At 36.7% G+C, this 17,284-nt stretch overlaps 1 protein-coding gene across 1 annotated transcript in view; it reads right to left on the bottom strand.

The window, feature by feature from the left end:
• TTC17 (tetratricopeptide repeat domain 17) overlaps window positions 1-17,284 on the bottom strand; it is a 60,748-nt gene that overhangs the window by 26,633 nt on the left and 16,831 nt on the right. Inside the window, exons 4-16 of the mRNA XM_074584316.1 lie at window positions 16,614-16,725; window positions 15,296-15,427; window positions 14,503-14,612; window positions 14,093-14,237; window positions 13,574-13,713; window positions 13,169-13,329; window positions 12,743-12,855; window positions 11,027-11,167; window positions 10,527-10,642; window positions 9,221-9,395; window positions 8,578-8,655; window positions 6,092-6,316; window positions 3,713-3,899 (exon numbers count right to left, since the gene is read on the bottom strand). Of these exons, the coding sequence (XP_074440417.1) occupies window positions 3,713-3,899; window positions 6,092-6,316; window positions 8,578-8,655; window positions 9,221-9,395; window positions 10,527-10,642; window positions 11,027-11,167; window positions 12,743-12,855; window positions 13,169-13,329; window positions 13,574-13,713; window positions 14,093-14,237; window positions 14,503-14,612; window positions 15,296-15,427; window positions 16,614-16,725 (1,835 nt within the window). The remainder of the gene's footprint in view (window positions 1-3,712; window positions 3,900-6,091; window positions 6,317-8,577; window positions 8,656-9,220; window positions 9,396-10,526; window positions 10,643-11,026; window positions 11,168-12,742; window positions 12,856-13,168; window positions 13,330-13,573; window positions 13,714-14,092; window positions 14,238-14,502; window positions 14,613-15,295; window positions 15,428-16,613; window positions 16,726-17,284) is intronic.

Here is a 17,284-nt window from a genome sequence, read left to right as displayed (position 1 = left end):
GCAACTTAGGCAACTGCAGTTGCCTAAAATACATGTCATACATGATATAGTTGTTTTGGACACTTCACATACCCCCTCTATAAGAAAAAAACCACCGAAAACCCTTGCAGATTTGGAAGTCCTTTTATAATGAAGACAGACATTTATATAAACTTCAATACAGGAGGCAGAAGTTAAGTAGAAAAGTGTTGGTCTGAGGTTTTTAATTCCTCTTCTCATATGCAGGAAGTGACTTGGGTTTGACATACAAATTTCTATCCAGAGTAGAGGCAAGTTCGAAAAAAAAAAGTACGGGGCAGCAGTACAGACAGGAGCATACAGGCAAGCATCCAAGTCAGCATTAGTGTATCACACTTCCAAAGTCCTGTGCTAACTGCACATGTCCCAACATGCTTGAGAAAATTCCTATTTCACTTACTTGAAATTTACACCAGACACACACTGTAATCAAAAATCAGACTATAAATTCGGATTTTTGATCCCATATTCCATCCCATGCTAGCATGACCACTTGTTGGATTCTGCCAGTGTCTCATGGCAGCAGAGCAAGGAACTCCATGTCTCACTAGTTAGTTCAGTTCTTGTGAACAGAGGTTTTGGACAGGCGAAGCAAAACCACAGCTATCACATGGGCCTATAACCCAATGCACAGGCAACCCTGCTGCTGTTACTTTCAGAAATACTGAATGACTGCTTACCAAAACAACATTTGACATTCCAATTTCTTGGTAAGTTTTTCAGCATAACATATCTATCTCCAAGGAGATGGATACAAATAGTTATGATGTGCCACCAAGTGTATAACAACGAGAGGAAAAACTAAATTCAGTATCAGGTGTCCCCAAAGCAGCCACACATGATATGGCTGTGAAAATCTCCTGAAGTAACAATCCAGCAATACTGGGATTGTCAAGCATACATTTGATCCATGTATTTAAAATGTGCATAAGCTCTGTTACCTAAAGGCGCATTCAGACAGGTGTGTAAAAATAGTGTTAAGTTTGCATCTTGTCATCAAAACATGCCTTTCAGTCTGTCATGGAGCCAAGTAAGAGCAGATTATGTTGCTTTATGAATCTTGTAAGTCTATATGATAATAACATTTTAACAAATGCTGTAAGTGCAACAGGTAATGTTAAATACTAACATCTAAATACAGTTTGCATTTTTTAGGTTTTATGTAGTGGTTGAATAATTGTATATACTATTGCATTACACATGGAAGGTCAAAATTCAAACTTAAAATCTCTTTTCAATTGTTTTCTTTGGACTGAAGGATGAACAGAAGACTCCCAAAATTTCAGGATATTTCAAAGTGTGAAGTGTGATTTCTGGGCATGCATTCTTGAAATAATGCTGGTTTTGGAGACTTAACCTCACTTTCATACAGTCTGCCAAGGTTGCTCTTGAGTCAGTTGTAGTTTACAGTGGGGAAACAAAATTTCCCCCAACCTTATAAAAATAAGACAGGCAAATCTACCTCTCCATTTCTGAATTCTGAGTTTTGACTTAGATCACAAATCACGATCAAGGTTGAATTAACTAATATGTTTATTTTACACTCTGCACAAGAACGTACAAAGAACATTTACACTCTTTGTCAGGTTCATACTTTCAGGTTTCTTGCACTCAGACAAAAGACGACCTAAAGGATATTATAAATAGAAATGAAGAGAAAGAAATATTAAGACAGGAAAAAGCAAAAATATAAATATAGAGTGAAATACTTAAACACTGGAATACTGAAATTTAATAAGCAAATTAACGTGTTAAGGCATATTCATCGCTTTCTTGATTTAGCAGCTTCACAGATTCTTTAACAAACAAAACCGACCCAAATGTACCAGATGAATATATTCACCCTCACTTTGTTAACCTGCAGCCAAGCTAGCCGAAAAGGAAAGAAAACACTTTTCTCATAAGCACTTTTGATATGGGTCTCTCCTCACATTTAAGAAACACAAACTTCCTAAACAGTATATGCAGTAATAGTTGACCTCAAAACCAACATCCTGGATCAGGAATCAATGCAAAGAGCAGCCAAGAATTAACCAAACTAGAGGAGTGTATTTTTAAGTATTACAACAAGTTTAAGGAAGAAAAGCAAACAGAAGAAAAGAAAGATGTAAAATACAGCCATTGCTTGCTACCATCTCAGTTCTGTAAATATACTTTTAAATTACTTTCTGCTTAACTTCAAAATCAAGTGGTTCTCATTAAGGTTTGACTGGAACAACCTTAACCTTGTAAGTTACAGCCATTTTTAAAGAAGATCTTAATAAAAAGTAAACAAACATTGAATTATTTTCCCAGAACAGTGAGCGTGTCTCTTGTGATGATACGTGCAAGTCCCTCTACTGCTTACGGTATCTGTAGGGATTTTTAAGGGAAGGGCAATCTGGTATGAAGAAATTCAATGAAAGATAACAGTGTAAGAGTTGACATTATGGAAGTCAGCTAGAGACCCATCAGTTGGGCCATAATACCACTAACTACACGACATTTAGCCAAACAGCATTCGTCTCTCTGCACAACTGATGTGCTGTCAGAGCAAAAATGTGTAAGGCCATAAAAGATAGTATTACTCTAATAGCATATTCTTGGAGTTTCACCTACAATGGCATCATCCATGCTGTACCAGGAGATATGACGGCCTCTAGCCTATGTTTACACAGTGTAATTCTAGATGTTAAATCAGAGGGGGTTTCTCCATGTCTTTCCACTGGAGAGGGAATTAAAAAAAAAATAATTCCAAGAAAGTCCCGACAATACTAAAAATCAAAAGTATTTCTCTCGTGTGAGGTTTTCATTTAAAAACAAAGGAAAGACTAGATGGAAAGATACCTTAGTAACAATTTGAGAGAGAAGGGATTACAAAATATATTCATAAATGTTCTTCAGGATTGCTCAATGAGCAGCATATTAGCCACATGCAAATATAGACAAAATACTTGAAATATGCCAGTGGAATTCACTGAAATGCAAGAATCCATCTCCAAAAGCTATTATTGGGTTGTTTGGGTTTTTTTTTAATACAAGTAGCCACTAAGGCCAACAAAGCATTCTATCTCAAGTTTTTTAAAGTTTTTTTTTTTTTGGTGGAGAAATTGGGTTCAAAGTCATTATTCTCACAGATTTTTGGAGGGTTAAAAGCAGTGTCCACAGACCTATATAAAAAAAATGTAGACACAATGTAGTCTATTCTGTAAAGACTGAACACTAGAAAATGACATCCAAAGTACTGAACACACTGAAAAGATATGAACTAAAACTAAGCTGCTCTTCAGCAAGTTCTTTACCTTTAAGAAAATACATCCATCTGACTCTAAAATTTGAAAGGATGTACAAAGGGGCTGTTGAGTAGCCTAGCAGCAGTAGCTGTGCACTTCCATAAACAGTGAATCCAGCATTCCTCATTTACCAGTAAGAGATACCGGTGAGGCCGTTAAGGTATTACTGACACACTCGGGAAGTAATTTGCAGTTAGTGGCAGCCCTCTAGATATTGAAGTCATCCTCAAGCACTTCTTAATGGACTGTAACTTATCCATTAAAAGCAGTGTCTCAACCTTGGTCCTTACAGGGAGAAAGCACTATAAAGCAAAAGGGAAGATCCTTGGGCAAAAAAGTAGAGGAATCATGAATTTCAGGTGCAACACCCAAGACAGATAGACACTATTTCACTTGTGGTCCATCTTTCAGCAGTTGCTTACCGCTGCACACAGAAGTGGTGATGTTGTATAGAAATGGATAAAACTGCAAACAGCGGATCATCTTCAGGCTGCTTTCACACTCCGAGCACTTGGTCGTCAAATCCAATGCGTGTCTGAAGGCCTGCAGGGCTCCACTAATGTTGTTCAGAGCCAGATATGCATTTCCTAGGCTCAAAAAAGTCAGCGGCTGCAAAGAGAAAAGCAACATACCCTAGCATAAGTATGGTCACTGTTCAAAATTGAAGCCACCTAGGAAAACCCCTGTCAATTCATACCCTCTCCAATTTGGCTGAAAAGAATTTAGAAAACTTCTCAAATAGGGACTGCTTATTCTTAGAACGGAGAACTACCAGCTTGATATACTGGTGCTAAACAAAAGCTGTTTTGACATAAGGTTGTGTTCAGGATTCCATCTTCCTACAATGAAAAACAGATGTTAAATACACACAAGCTGAAATGAAGCATTAAACACTTACTTATAACCCATCATAAACATAATGCTTTCTGCATAGAGTAGCAAAGAGCTAAATTGAAATGCTTAAAGACATTTTAAAATGATTAGAAGTCAGCAAAAACACAAAAATATTACTAGAGTTCTAGTAGGATAGATGCATTTCATTTGTCAAGAGCGTTCAGGATTTACTCGAGCAGAACTAGGTTACTGAAAACACCAATGTCACACTAGCTTAGGGGTATACATTTATGTTTACTTTCAATTCCTTATAAAACTTAAGATTTTTTTTCCACTGCTTTTGGCTAGTCTCCCTAAATGAAGTATTTTTTCTTAAAGTACAAATTATAAACACCTTTTTCACTGGGTAGAATTTAATTAGCACTTTAATACAGGCATATAGTAAAGCATTATATTTTGTTTGTTGACTGAAAATTCTTTCACTTACACAGAGTAATTTGCTGCAATTAACAGTATAATGCTATAATAATGACTGTAATATTGTAACTTAGCAGTCATTTTTTCCACTGAAACAATTTTACATTATCACCTGAAAATGTGGAAACTGAGCTTGAGAGCTTTTCAAACTGATCTTAGCTTGTACTACTAAACATCATTCAGAAAAAGGTGCAAGCTGAGCAACAGGATTTTTATTTTTTTTTTAAAGTTTTTTCAATGTAACACGTCCTTCGCTCCCTGTAGCTGTAATTCATTTTAATTTGTATTTACTTTCCATTATATTCCAGGAAATACTATTCAAGTACAAATCCTCCTGCCAGATTTTTTGATACGATAGGTATTACAGGACTAAGAATGCCTGAAAAAAATAGGACCAGGCATTATTGTAATGAGGTAGAACTTGCCAATATTTTTGAAGAAAAACCCTACTCACACAGCGTGGTCCTAAGGATCCCTAGGCCCCTCCCCTCCAAGGTTGTGCTTTCAAGTGTTCTTCTTAAGGCACATCATTCAAGCAGTTCTTTCTGTAGTTCCTTTTTGCACTCTTACCTGCCACCCAAGTTGGCTAGATTCCTTTCCAACTATTGCAAAATTGTTCCTCGATGCTATACTGAAAAAGGTTATTCTGTTTTTTTTTGCTTTTTTACATGCTAGGTGACTGGTGGCCTGGCAGGTTTAAGCTCTCTGTTTATCTAACTACAGAGCTAGACACACAGGAAAAAGTCACTTGAACTTCATACTGAAGTATCTCGAATGTAAGACCAGAATTACTCGCCAGAGAAAAGGTTACCCCACAATGCCTCCCTCCTCCCTGCCCTTCCTGTTCACAGCTTTTCTGGCCAGTCCAGTAGTTTACATAGATTATACAGCAACTTTTTATGTGACACAGGTGACAACCTACAAAACGTTTATAATGTTACCATTCAGAAATACAAAAACCTGTTTTGAATCTATGATTGAAAGTAAAGTCATAAAACCAACTAGAACACAGCTTTTCCTCTAGGTATATAGATAAAAACTAGGCACAAATAAAACAGTATAGATAAAAAGTCAAGTGGCACAGACAGATGTCTATACAGCCAAAGATCTTGGTGACATACGTGCTACTGTAAGGGTTTTAAAAATCGAGACACAACGCTGACAGCATTATGGATCTCTATTTTAGATGAAAACATTGCCAAAACACAAGGATTAGATTCCTTGGAGCCACTGCGCATAATACAGGCTTTGGGAGGCAAAGAGCCTGTCATTTATTTTAGAAGAACTTCTGCTCTAGATGTTTATATTCTCAGCAATCAGCATCATCCCCAGTGTGATCAATAAATTAAATGAAAATTAACATCTGTTGCAAATCACAAGGTGGAAGCTGAACTGCATGCACAGGTAAGCAAGCACAAGTAACATGTATTTAGAAAATAATAAAGGAAAGAACATTCACTGCTGAACGAACACAAACTCCATCATCTTACCTCAGAGGCATTGATGGCCAAAGCCTTCAGCAGGAGCCTGCTGGCATCCAAATGAAGACCATAATGAATCAAGAGGTTAGCGAGATTGACCAGAGGGATGTCCTGATACTCATGTGGAGCCAAATTAAATGCTTTTTGCAAACAGGTGATAGCAAAGGTGCTATTTCCAACTGCACGCCAGTACAATCCAGCTTCATTAAGCACAAGCCACAGAGGATCTTCCGGCTATAGGAGAGTCAGGGAAAAGAATGAAAACACCCACCAAAGAGGTTTCTCAGGAAGACAGACTTGCCTGCTCTTTGGTAAGAAACATACAAACCTCGGCTCTTGCATACTACCTTATTAAGTAGATACAAATTACACTTTGCTGTGACTGCTAGCAGATTATGCAATCTGCTCTACCCTACTCAAATTGACCCTATTTACAGTCTGAATTGTAATTTAGTAGCAGCTGCGGCTCACGCTCTACCCATATGACTGCCTTATATTATCACCACAAAGTCACTTGAAATACACAAGTGATAATGGTTAGCTCGCTTCAGGAAGCAACATTTGTGAGCCACATCAGAGTCTTAAAATTACATTAATACAGATCTATGCAGAAATTACAATTTGAAGGCCCGGCAGCTTTTAAATTGTAGTTAGATGTGCTTCCAGGCCCGATATCCACCATCAAGATTTCCTATCAATTCAAGGTTTCAGAATTGTTTTTTCTTAGATTTAGTTATCTATTTGTCTGATGAAAGTTGACAAGTGACATGCATTAGATACTGTTTAAAGATTATAAACCAGCAAGCAACAAGTGAGGGCAGGTGGAAGAATGGAGAAAGTGTCAAATGCACCTTGAACATTCCTTCCTCCTCTTTCACCTATAACAGAAAAAACAAACACTCATCCTACAGGAAAAATAGCAAAACTGTAAAATACTGAGAGGTGGACAGAGCTATGTAAAACATCCACTTTCAGATGGATCAGTTTGAAATGGTTCAGAAACACTTACATTCTCGTTTTTAGTATTTTCAGCATTCCATGTTACCCAATTCTACAAAGAGTTTAAAGCATAAAGGCAACAACTGAAATTAATGTCCAATCCAACCTACACATCTGAAGCCCAAATGCATGCATGAGTAAAAAACATGCAGCTAGGATTAAAGACATGGAACAGATAAGGATTTTCACAGTAGTACTGTATTAACACAATACAACTGGCATTGCAGTAATAATGTGTTGGAAAAGTTAATCAGTACAAAGATTTTCTTCCAGATTTTAAAAACAACCTCACACTGGAAGGTTCCACCTATGGTTCAAGATGAACTGCAAGATAGCGATAGGATATATTACTTCTTTGTTTGGAATACCTTACATAATCTGTAATTGTAAGAGTATTTATGACCCCGATTTTGCAATGTGCATACATAACATTACTTGCATGTTTTTCATGCTAACCTCCTCACTGAATTACACTCCATACGCAGGCCTCAATGACCTTTCTTTAACTAAATCATCAGCAAGTTATTGGCACTTTGTCTTTCCCAATACAAAAATACCAACTGCAGCACTCCTGCTCTACAAAGTTTATCATTAGCAGAACAGGCATGCCGACACAACAGTGTTCTTACATTAGCATCTAAATGACTGAGAAGTTCAGACTTCTAGCATGGAGGCAACAGAATACTACAGTTAAAAACACAATACCTATGCACTGCAGCAGTTAAGACATTAGACACGTATAGAACTGTTCTGAGCAGCATAACAACAGGAATCAACTGCTACTGTTAATTTTTCTTCTGGGTAAGACAGATGCACATAGTAAACGGTACTGATTTTAGACTAAAAGCAATACATACACACACTGCCTTGCCACAACTTGTACAAGAGAGAATTTCAGAAATATGAGCTTGACTCGTCAAAATGCATCAACCTCTATTCTCAATGCCTCCTGTCATTTGACTTGTGATGCCTCTCAAAGGCCCCACACAAGATGGAGGTGGCATTCCACAAAGTGTTATACAGGTGTATATTCTTTGCCCCAGAGTGCTAATTATCTTGACAGATGATTGACAGTGGGTTAGTTTCTTTGGAGAGTGGGGTGGAGGATGACACACGGTAGTGGGGAGAAGGAGGAGGAAGAGCAAAAGGCAGGCATGCAGGGAGGGGTGAAAGATGGAGAAGTAATTCCACGCTATTTCTCTCAGTTAAGCAAATAGGTGCCAGGATTAGCTAATATATTGTTGCTCCATGTCCTGCGGTCACAACAAGAACTATAACTACAGGTCTGTTTGGTCCACACTAAGCTAAATTAAATGGATACTTCTCTCTATGTTTGTGCTGTACTTGTAAACATGGATTTTTAAGGTGGTTTCATCTCAGTTACAGGCAGCAAATAAGCTTATTTCTTGCACATCACTGACTGATTTCTTTGGAAGTATAGAAAAAAGCCTCAAATAGGAATTCTGAATTTATTTCATGCTACAGATTTTACATACCTTTTTCATGGCATGATCTAGAAATGCTCCTATCTTTGCCTGCGTAATAGATTGATTGTTGATACGAGAATGCAAGACCTGGACAGAAAAAGATTTTAATTTTTTTTTTTAAACAACTGATGAAGTTTTACAGTATTGTTCATTCAAGTATTACTTCCCTAAGTATTTCTTTAGTACGGGGTGGGGTGGACAATTGTTCTACATAGGTGATGTGAACATGTAACGATTAAAGCAGCCAATCTCCAGAAAGCAGTATGAAGGAATAACTTCAGCCGAAAGTTACCAACTTGGTAGAATACAGTAGTTACTGGAAACCCCGAGAAGTTGAATGATGTCAAAGGACTGTTAGAAGTTTTAAAAGAAAGCACTAATTTTAAATAGTAAATTAACTTTCCTACTCTGTGTACTTTTGGTCAGCATTTGAAAGAAGTCAGATAACAAGTCTTATGCTGAGTGACAAGTTCTCCCTTTCTCCAGCTCTACTGGAAAGCACTTGGTTCCCTTCTTTTGGAAGTACTGATTGGCTTGTGATATCAAGTAATCTTTTAAATACCAGAACATGAGAAGTTCTGAGTAAGATTTTTAAGACAATAGAGAGGAGAACTTTAAAATAGAAGAGAATCAATGGGAAAATGTCTCTTACTTGTCTTGCTTGATCATCCGGCATCTTGAATTTCAAATCTAGATTACTGTCTAGTTCCTTGATCAGTATGTTTAGAGATTCATTGTTACGAGCATCAGTAATGGAAGAACAGTCTGGTGCCTGGGTTTCTGCATGCCCAATGGTATCTCTTGGGATACTCAGGATTGGCTGGACTCTAGCAATAAGGAGAACCAAGACAAATTAATAGCATGTGTTGCATGTCACTAATACATAAACATAAGAATCAGCTACATTATCAACTGACAAATCTCACACTGTAGACTGCCACAAGATATGAGTAGCAAACCAGTAAAGTTCAAGGACAACTCTTCCATTGAAAAGTCATCAATAAATAAGGTCTTTACTTTCCATTTTTAAGCACAGAATACCTGCAAATAATGGACAACGCAGTAGAGATAAGACACAGAAGATTCTCATATTATGCTTATAAGAACTGTATGAAGTTTAGAAATAAATAGATAAGTAAAAAAGAAAATGCTGAAGTTTTAAACTAAAGTTTGATTTCAAAAACATCATGAGGTAGCTATACTATTTGCGAGAAACTTTTTAAGCTGAACATTGTTTTTTTTCAAAGGAAGCTTCAGGACATTGGTGGGTGGGAATCTTTGCTTTAACACCTGCTCAATACTAGAATTATACTGACTAGGAGAAGAAAGCTTATGTTGTTAAGTGAGCAGGATATTATGAAATTGCATTGATCTATGTAAGGTAGCTATTGCAGCACAGACATATTTATTTTATCCTATGTAATAGCAAGTATTACTGACAATTCTACAACTAAACTGGTTTTCTACCTCCATCCCAAAGGAACAATCCGGAGCTTTCCACTCATAATCCTCTTTTAGCATTTTCTGGTCTTCACAATTTTCTGTTATCATAACTAAAGCTAAGAGGATGTATGCAATGTACAACAGTTAACTGTAGTTATTAAATAGACACCTCATTCTCTCTCTCTGATGGTCTTTTTTAAAAATATACTCTAGAAGACATTCAGGCTTGCGCTTAAATCCTCATTCTTTTAGCAATACTGTAGATATCTAATGTATTCACCTTGTACTAACAGTCAGAGAAGAATCACCATGAAATTGTATCTGACTGTTACAGTAAAGACAATAATAAAGGAAAACACCCTCCCTTCTGTGGAACAGCCAGAGAAGGAGGTCCAAACACATCTGTGCTGTTGATTACTAGTTGCATCCATCCTCTCCAGAAAGAAAATGTTCATTAAGACTTTAGTGTGAAAATTTACGAATATAATAAAAAAAAAAAAAAAATCAACACTTGCCTGAATCCCCTATTTTCTGGAGGCAGGAAATAAGTTGGAAGTTCTTCTGGATCAGGAATTTTGGGGAAAGATTTCATGCAGTCTGATCGATGAGGCCAAAGAATATGCTGTTTTTCCTAAAGGGGAAAGTAATTATTTTTTATTATTTTCTCAACATTTTTAATATTCTAATTAACAAGCTAATAAGAACATAAGGAACAGCCTGGAGTAAAAAAAGAGCAGAGATTTATTAAACTATTATCTTTTCTGGAGTAACAGCAGTTCCATTTTCTATCTTTACTCAGCTGTATGGTTTGCAAAGGTACCTAAGGACAACCCCCTCTGCACTGCAGTAGAGTTTCAAATGACAGGAAACTGGTACAGAGAAACTACAGAAATGCTTATGTGTTGAAGAAATTCGCTACGTTCTGAAGTGCTGCCATACATCAAACCTGCAGCCCAAATGCTAAGAAGTTTCACATAAATAAGGACAAGGTTCACTCTTCCACAACTCCACTCACTCTATTGGATTCTACACTCCACACTGAAACGACAGAACGAGCAACAGGGGAAGACTGCAAGGACTGGCTGTGGTCGCTTTGGTTTGCATGAAGATCCAAATTCACAGATGTCATACTAGATGTTGAAGAGTCTTCACCAAACTAGAAACGACAGAAACCCAATATTTAATAAGGAAAATATATAGTATATTACTGGCTGAATTTCTGCACGTTATTTTTCCCCATTCACCGTTTATATTATGTTAAGCCTCACTGATGAGCTGAAATTTGGGTAGCAGGAAAAAAATGTAAATTTAAGCCTCTTGATCCACTCCACGGAAAAGTAATATTCACGTTGTAAGTCAGTCAACAATGAAAACACAAGTGCAAATCACCAAAAAAATGTTAAAGCTACCAAGCAAACATTCCTAATACACAACAAACAAAATCTACGTATGTAAACTGCAGCTCTAGTTCAAGTCAGAGTTACTAAGACTCATGGCTTGCAAAATTATCTTGATAATCTGAATTTATAATTACTATAATAGGAAGAGCATCTAAGCAGAAAACACAGCATAATTAAAAATAATTATTCCGGTTTCTTAAACTAGTTAAGGGGAAACTCCAGAACACATTCCACATAGCAAAATAAATTTAACCATATTCTTTATCTGTAGTTCTAACACAGCAGCAGTGTTGCCTGGGTGGCTTTCATTATGGATTTTCGGTATTAGTGTACACCCTGCTTCCAAAACTTCTCAATATTGCTGTATCAGATTTCCTTGGTACACTGTGTAATTCAAGATATGCAAGCAGCAAATACTCACAAATTACTACTCACAAAGGCTAATTTTTGGGCTGCAAAAGCACTCACTAGATTCAACACCACTGAGCTCTGCTCTCCCATTTGTTAATTGCTTATGGCAGTTTTGTGCTCCTTCTGGTAGGAAAAAGAGATTAAATTGGGAGGAGCATGCAAGAATTGCCTGGCTTGAGTCATACAACAGTGTAATAAACAAAAAATATTATGATACATTTTATGTAGTAGAACTAAATGATTGATACAATATTATTTTAAAAAGACTTTTAAGCTGTTATATTGGAATATTCTTTCCGCTAAAGAATAACTCTTGTTCTATATACCACATGCACAAGAGTGCATAAAACCTTAGAAAACCTTTGCCTCTTCATTAACATTAGCTGCCTAATGCTTTTTCTTGTCCTCTCTAAAGGAAACTAAACTGGAAAATTAAACATGTTACGCTCCTGCTAGCATGCCTGCAATGTAGTATCTTTATGTAAGAGAAAGCTGTAATTCCTCAAGTGGGGATTCTTGTACTTCTTAGAAAGAAATACATGGCTGTTCTACGCAGGCTGAAAAGGCAAAGGAGTCAATGCAGAAGTAGTTGATATCTCACAGGAAACTAAGACTTTGGACTAAAATAAAGTTTTTCAACTCAAATAACTCTAATAGTTCTCTTTTTTAAGTAAAACAAAGTCTTAAACAATAAACCCTCTAAGTTTCTATAATCCACAGTCAATCTCAGCTTGTATTTCTAGCAAAAGAAACTAGCATTAAATACTTCACTCTCTGGAAAGCAGACTAAATGAATTCTCACTATAATTACCACACCCAAAATGTACTCCCTTTGTCAAGCCTCAAAAAAAATTGAACTATTTTGCTAATAAGGCAAATGTGATGCAACTTAAAGGAGTGGTATTAATTCACAGACAAACCTGAACATATTCCACGTTTTCAAAAATGTCTCCGCGGTGATAACGAACAGGCTGGTCCCACTGGCAGTGCAAGCTATGCTGCTGATTGCCCAGTCTACAAATCTGATGGTTCCCTGCAGAGCACAAAACATTTTTCTGCTATGTAAGTCAGGATTCCGAGGAGACAGAGGCAGCATACAGTCAACCCCTCTGCCCTCAATTTGGTCAATCCTTTTTATTTATTTAATCAGCACAGAGAAAATTCTGTCTTCAGAAGACTCAAAACCAACCCTGTTCAAGAACATATGGCAATCCCTTGCTTTAATAAGCAAAGCACAACAGCCACTCAGGGCCATCTTACTATATAAAGAAGTTACGTCCCCACATTAATCTGAATATGTGCAATTCTTCATTGCTATAAAGAGCGTGAAGTCTAAAAAGTTGTACCTAATTGAGCTTCTTTTGCCATCTGTGTCTCGTGAATGATGTTCCTCAAGATTTGTTCCTCCTGGATGAGCTTGTACTTGTCTAAAACATCTTGTTGCCTAAGGTAATGGTCATGTTGCTTTTGATATTCCTTCAATTCATTTAATGTTCGCTGAAGTGATCTTGAAAATTCAACAGTAGAAAAGATTTACTTTGAATGCTTTTAAAAATATCAGCTTTTCCCTACAGTGCTGTACAAAATCAACTTTGGGTTTATTAAAGTATTCTTATGAATAATTTTATTGCATAGTCAAAGAAATACAGAAGGTTGAAAATCATTATTCTATTTGAAATGTAAATAATTGCTGCAACAGAACAATAGAAGTGAGATTGTATGAATTGCCACTAGGATGCTTCATAAGTTACCTATGCTGGGCTTCCAATTTTTGCTCAAGTTTTTGCTGACATAGGACAGCATGCTTCCTTTTTACAGCTTGCTCAAACCCTGGCTTGGCCTGTAGAGCATGATCATAACACAGGACCGAGTGGTTGTACTCTCCAAGCATCTGAAGAATGACCGAGAGAGAGAATTAGCCATTGTTCAGTAATATCTAATAAAAAAAAATTCCATTTTTAAAGAAGTCATTAACTCAAATTTTAATTTGTGGTAACAAGAAGCCTGCTGTTTCTGAAACTCAAGCCACTACATCTGCTAAAGAAAGGCTGCAGAATTTCCCTGTGACTTATTTCTAAGCGCAGATGAAAATCTTGGCTGAAAGACAGACTTTTGGATGAAAATATCTTGACAGAATCTTAAACATTAAGTGTGAAATGCACGTGGAACACCAGATACACTGTAAAAGAGTAAAGCATGACAAGTAAAGCCAGAAAGATGAAATAGTATTTGGTTTTCTACAAGCCTCGGAAAATAAAGATAGTATTTACTGCATATATATTTCCCAAAGTGTAATAGCTGGTAAAGAAGTCACTGTAATCCAGCGCTGCATGAACCACAATAGCTGCATCTGCGGAGAAGTGAGCCCGGTGCAGAATATTTGCCAAATTTACCAGTGCGATGTCTTTATTTTGCCTAAAAGAAGAAAGAAAAAGAAAAGAAAAAGCAGACATTAAAAGAAGGTCAGACTGTGTAAGAATCACGTACAAGGATACATTCATTCCTCAGTCACATAGTAAATATGTAATTTGATAGGAAAATGCCTAAACTATACATATGCCTAGTATAGCACATAAAGACTAAGAACAAATAACATGGATTATTCCTTAGGAAACAGTCTTAAAAACTAAAACCTATTTACTAACTAGGATAACTAGAAATGTCAATTAGCAATTCTTACCTTGAAGAAAAATGAAGGGCACGCATGGCACATTCTACTACTTGGTATGGCTCATTCTTTATTCGCCAGTAAAAAGAAGCCATATTATAGAGTACCCAGGAAGAAGAGTTCTGCAGTAAAGAGAAACAAATGAACTGTCCTAACTACTAAGACATGAACTAAAGGGTTAACCAGGGCTTTAATTACTATGGGATGGAAAGCTGAGCTGTTGTCTAAGCTAAGTTATTCTCTTCCTCTGGAAAGCTGCCATTTGGCAATAGTTGTGAATGTTCAGGAAGAACAAACTAGCATATAAATGTATTAAAGAACCAGAACTTCTGCCTTTCAGACAGGTAAAAATTCAAAATGAAATGAAACGAGAAGTGACAGTAGCTTAAGCATCAACAGCTTAGCCGGAGTTCAATGAGAGTTTCTACATTTTGCAGGAAGGCATTTCATAAAAATATACACATTTCAGTACTATTATTTCATCTTTGTTCTTTAAGTACCTGCATTTTTGTTTAAAAGCTCTTATTACCTTGAGAGAGCAATGAATGTGGCTTGCCAGACCACACAAATACAAGAGTCATTAAAGATGACAGTAAGTATCTATTTACTGGCTTTGCTGATGCCTTCTCCTACCTCTGCTTACCTAGCAGAAAATGTTTTTAGTCTGCCTTTTGTAACCGAAATGTAAACCAAAAACATACGTGCAAAACTAGTACTGGATCTGATTGCATGAACAGGCATATCTAATCTTGTAAGACCTTTCTAGCAGTCTTTTTGTCCGTACAGTAAGATTACAGTTTCATACCTTCATTAGCCCATCATAAATACGATGACCTATTTCCTCTATACTTCTTCCCAGCCTCCGTGATAAGTATGTGAAGATTGGATCTTCTTTAGGTAACAAGGGTGCAGAAAGATTAACTCTTTCTTGGACACCCTGAAACAAAAATTGAATATATGTATTTGCTGAGACTTTAACTAAAAGTAGAGAAACACAGACAAGAGCATGACTCCCAGGAAAACTTACAGCTTGATTATTTTACATTCTTATTATCCTTTTATATCAAGATCTTAGAGACTTGACAGGATAATGTCACCTTTGACAGATGAATAATATATATTATTATAGATAGGCAAACACTAGAAACAGCCGAAAGCAGCCTCTGCTTATAAATGCTATAGGAGAAAAATTCATTTCTGGTAGCACTGTATACCTGGCAGCTATTGATTTCGTTAATGACCACTGAAGCACTTAACTCATGTTTGTCAAGTTACATGCACACTATGAAAGTATCCCTACATCTCCTATTCTTTTTCTTCCTTCCCCAACAAACCACATACTCCTTTCAAAAGTGCATCCAGACCCAGGAACAGAGCTAGAGAGCTTCAGCTCCTGTTTTGTTCGTATGAAAATTACTTATTTGTAGATGAGAAGTTATTTTAAAGACTTGTAATAAAATAAATATCAAGATACAAGCACTAAAGCCATGTCTGTTTGCTTTAGTGCCAACAGTGCCAAATTTAGAAAATTTGCTCATACAATACTCTTGAAAAAAACAATTTTTGCATCACACTTCTACTGGAACCTTTCTAAAGCAGATGAACTTTGTACTAGTAAAGAACAATTATCTCATCCTCTGGGTTAGGGCTTGGCATTCAGACACCAGAGAGACAGTCAAGTATGTCAGGAACTATTGACAAGTCTGCAAACAATGTTCTGACCCTGGATCTTCATATAGTTTAATGACCCTGTTCAGCACCCTCCAATTTTCAACTGAAACAATTCACAAGTTAGAATAATTTCCAATGAAAGCTACTGTTTTACTAATGAAACGTGTTATGAAAACAAAATACTCCATTTTCCTAACACTGCTCTCTAAAATAAGGCAAACACTAACAAAAGAGAAACAGGATCTGTGTAACTGATGGAACTGCCCTCCTATAAGCAGGTACTTTAAGTGGGGCATGGCTGTGGTTTAAGAAAAAGAGTCTGAAACAGTCTTGAAAGATTACAATACTTTTCAACCTTGACTGAGAACTGCCAGTAAGAGTTTTCTATTCCTCTTCCTGAGGGGGAAAAAAAAAAAAAAATAAATCAAACATACATGGATTTGCTCACTTACCCGTAAGTGCTGAAAAGCATGAATGCTGTATGGAAGATCTAGAACTTTTGTACAGTCAGGCTGCTGCAGGTCTGGAGGCACTGGCGACTTTGTGTCTATATAGTCTTCAGGGCTGAGGACATAACAACATAACACAGCAGGCTCCAGATTAAAATACTGCTAAAGTTCATAAGAGACAGTATTGTAGCTGACAGACACAGTATTCCGATTTGACCATTAAAAAAATTCTGGTTTTGAGCACATTAGACCATTTCTGATGTCTTCCCAGATTTCAGTTTTATCAGGATGTCATCACTGTAGGATAAAGTAAATACATTTTTGTCTGCTTTAGAGAAAACATCAACATTTGGACAGCCTCCAAAATGTATCAGCGTCAACCTAGTGTATCACTACTATGATTAATGATCTCTCTACCAGGCAAATGGCAATGCATGCAGATTAGAAGACTCTGCAACTGAAACAAACAAACAAATCCCAAGTATTAGTGAGAAGCCCAAATGAAGGTATCTGAGGATAAAATTAATCTTTTTCCCACTTCAAGTACTCATCTGATTACATTAAAAAAAATAAAACTAGAAAAACAAAACAGTCCGCCCTGAAGATGAATTACCAACGAAGCTGAACGTCGAGCAGACTGTCCACACATCCTTTATTTGCTAAACACAGCAATA

The sequence above is a fragment of the Larus michahellis genome, chromosome 4, assembly GCF_964199755.1.
Source record: "Larus michahellis chromosome 4, bLarMic1.1, whole genome shotgun sequence".
NCBI lineage: Eukaryota > Metazoa > Chordata > Aves > Charadriiformes > Laridae > Larus > Larus michahellis.
This window is presented reverse-complemented; position numbering and strand designations above follow the sequence as displayed.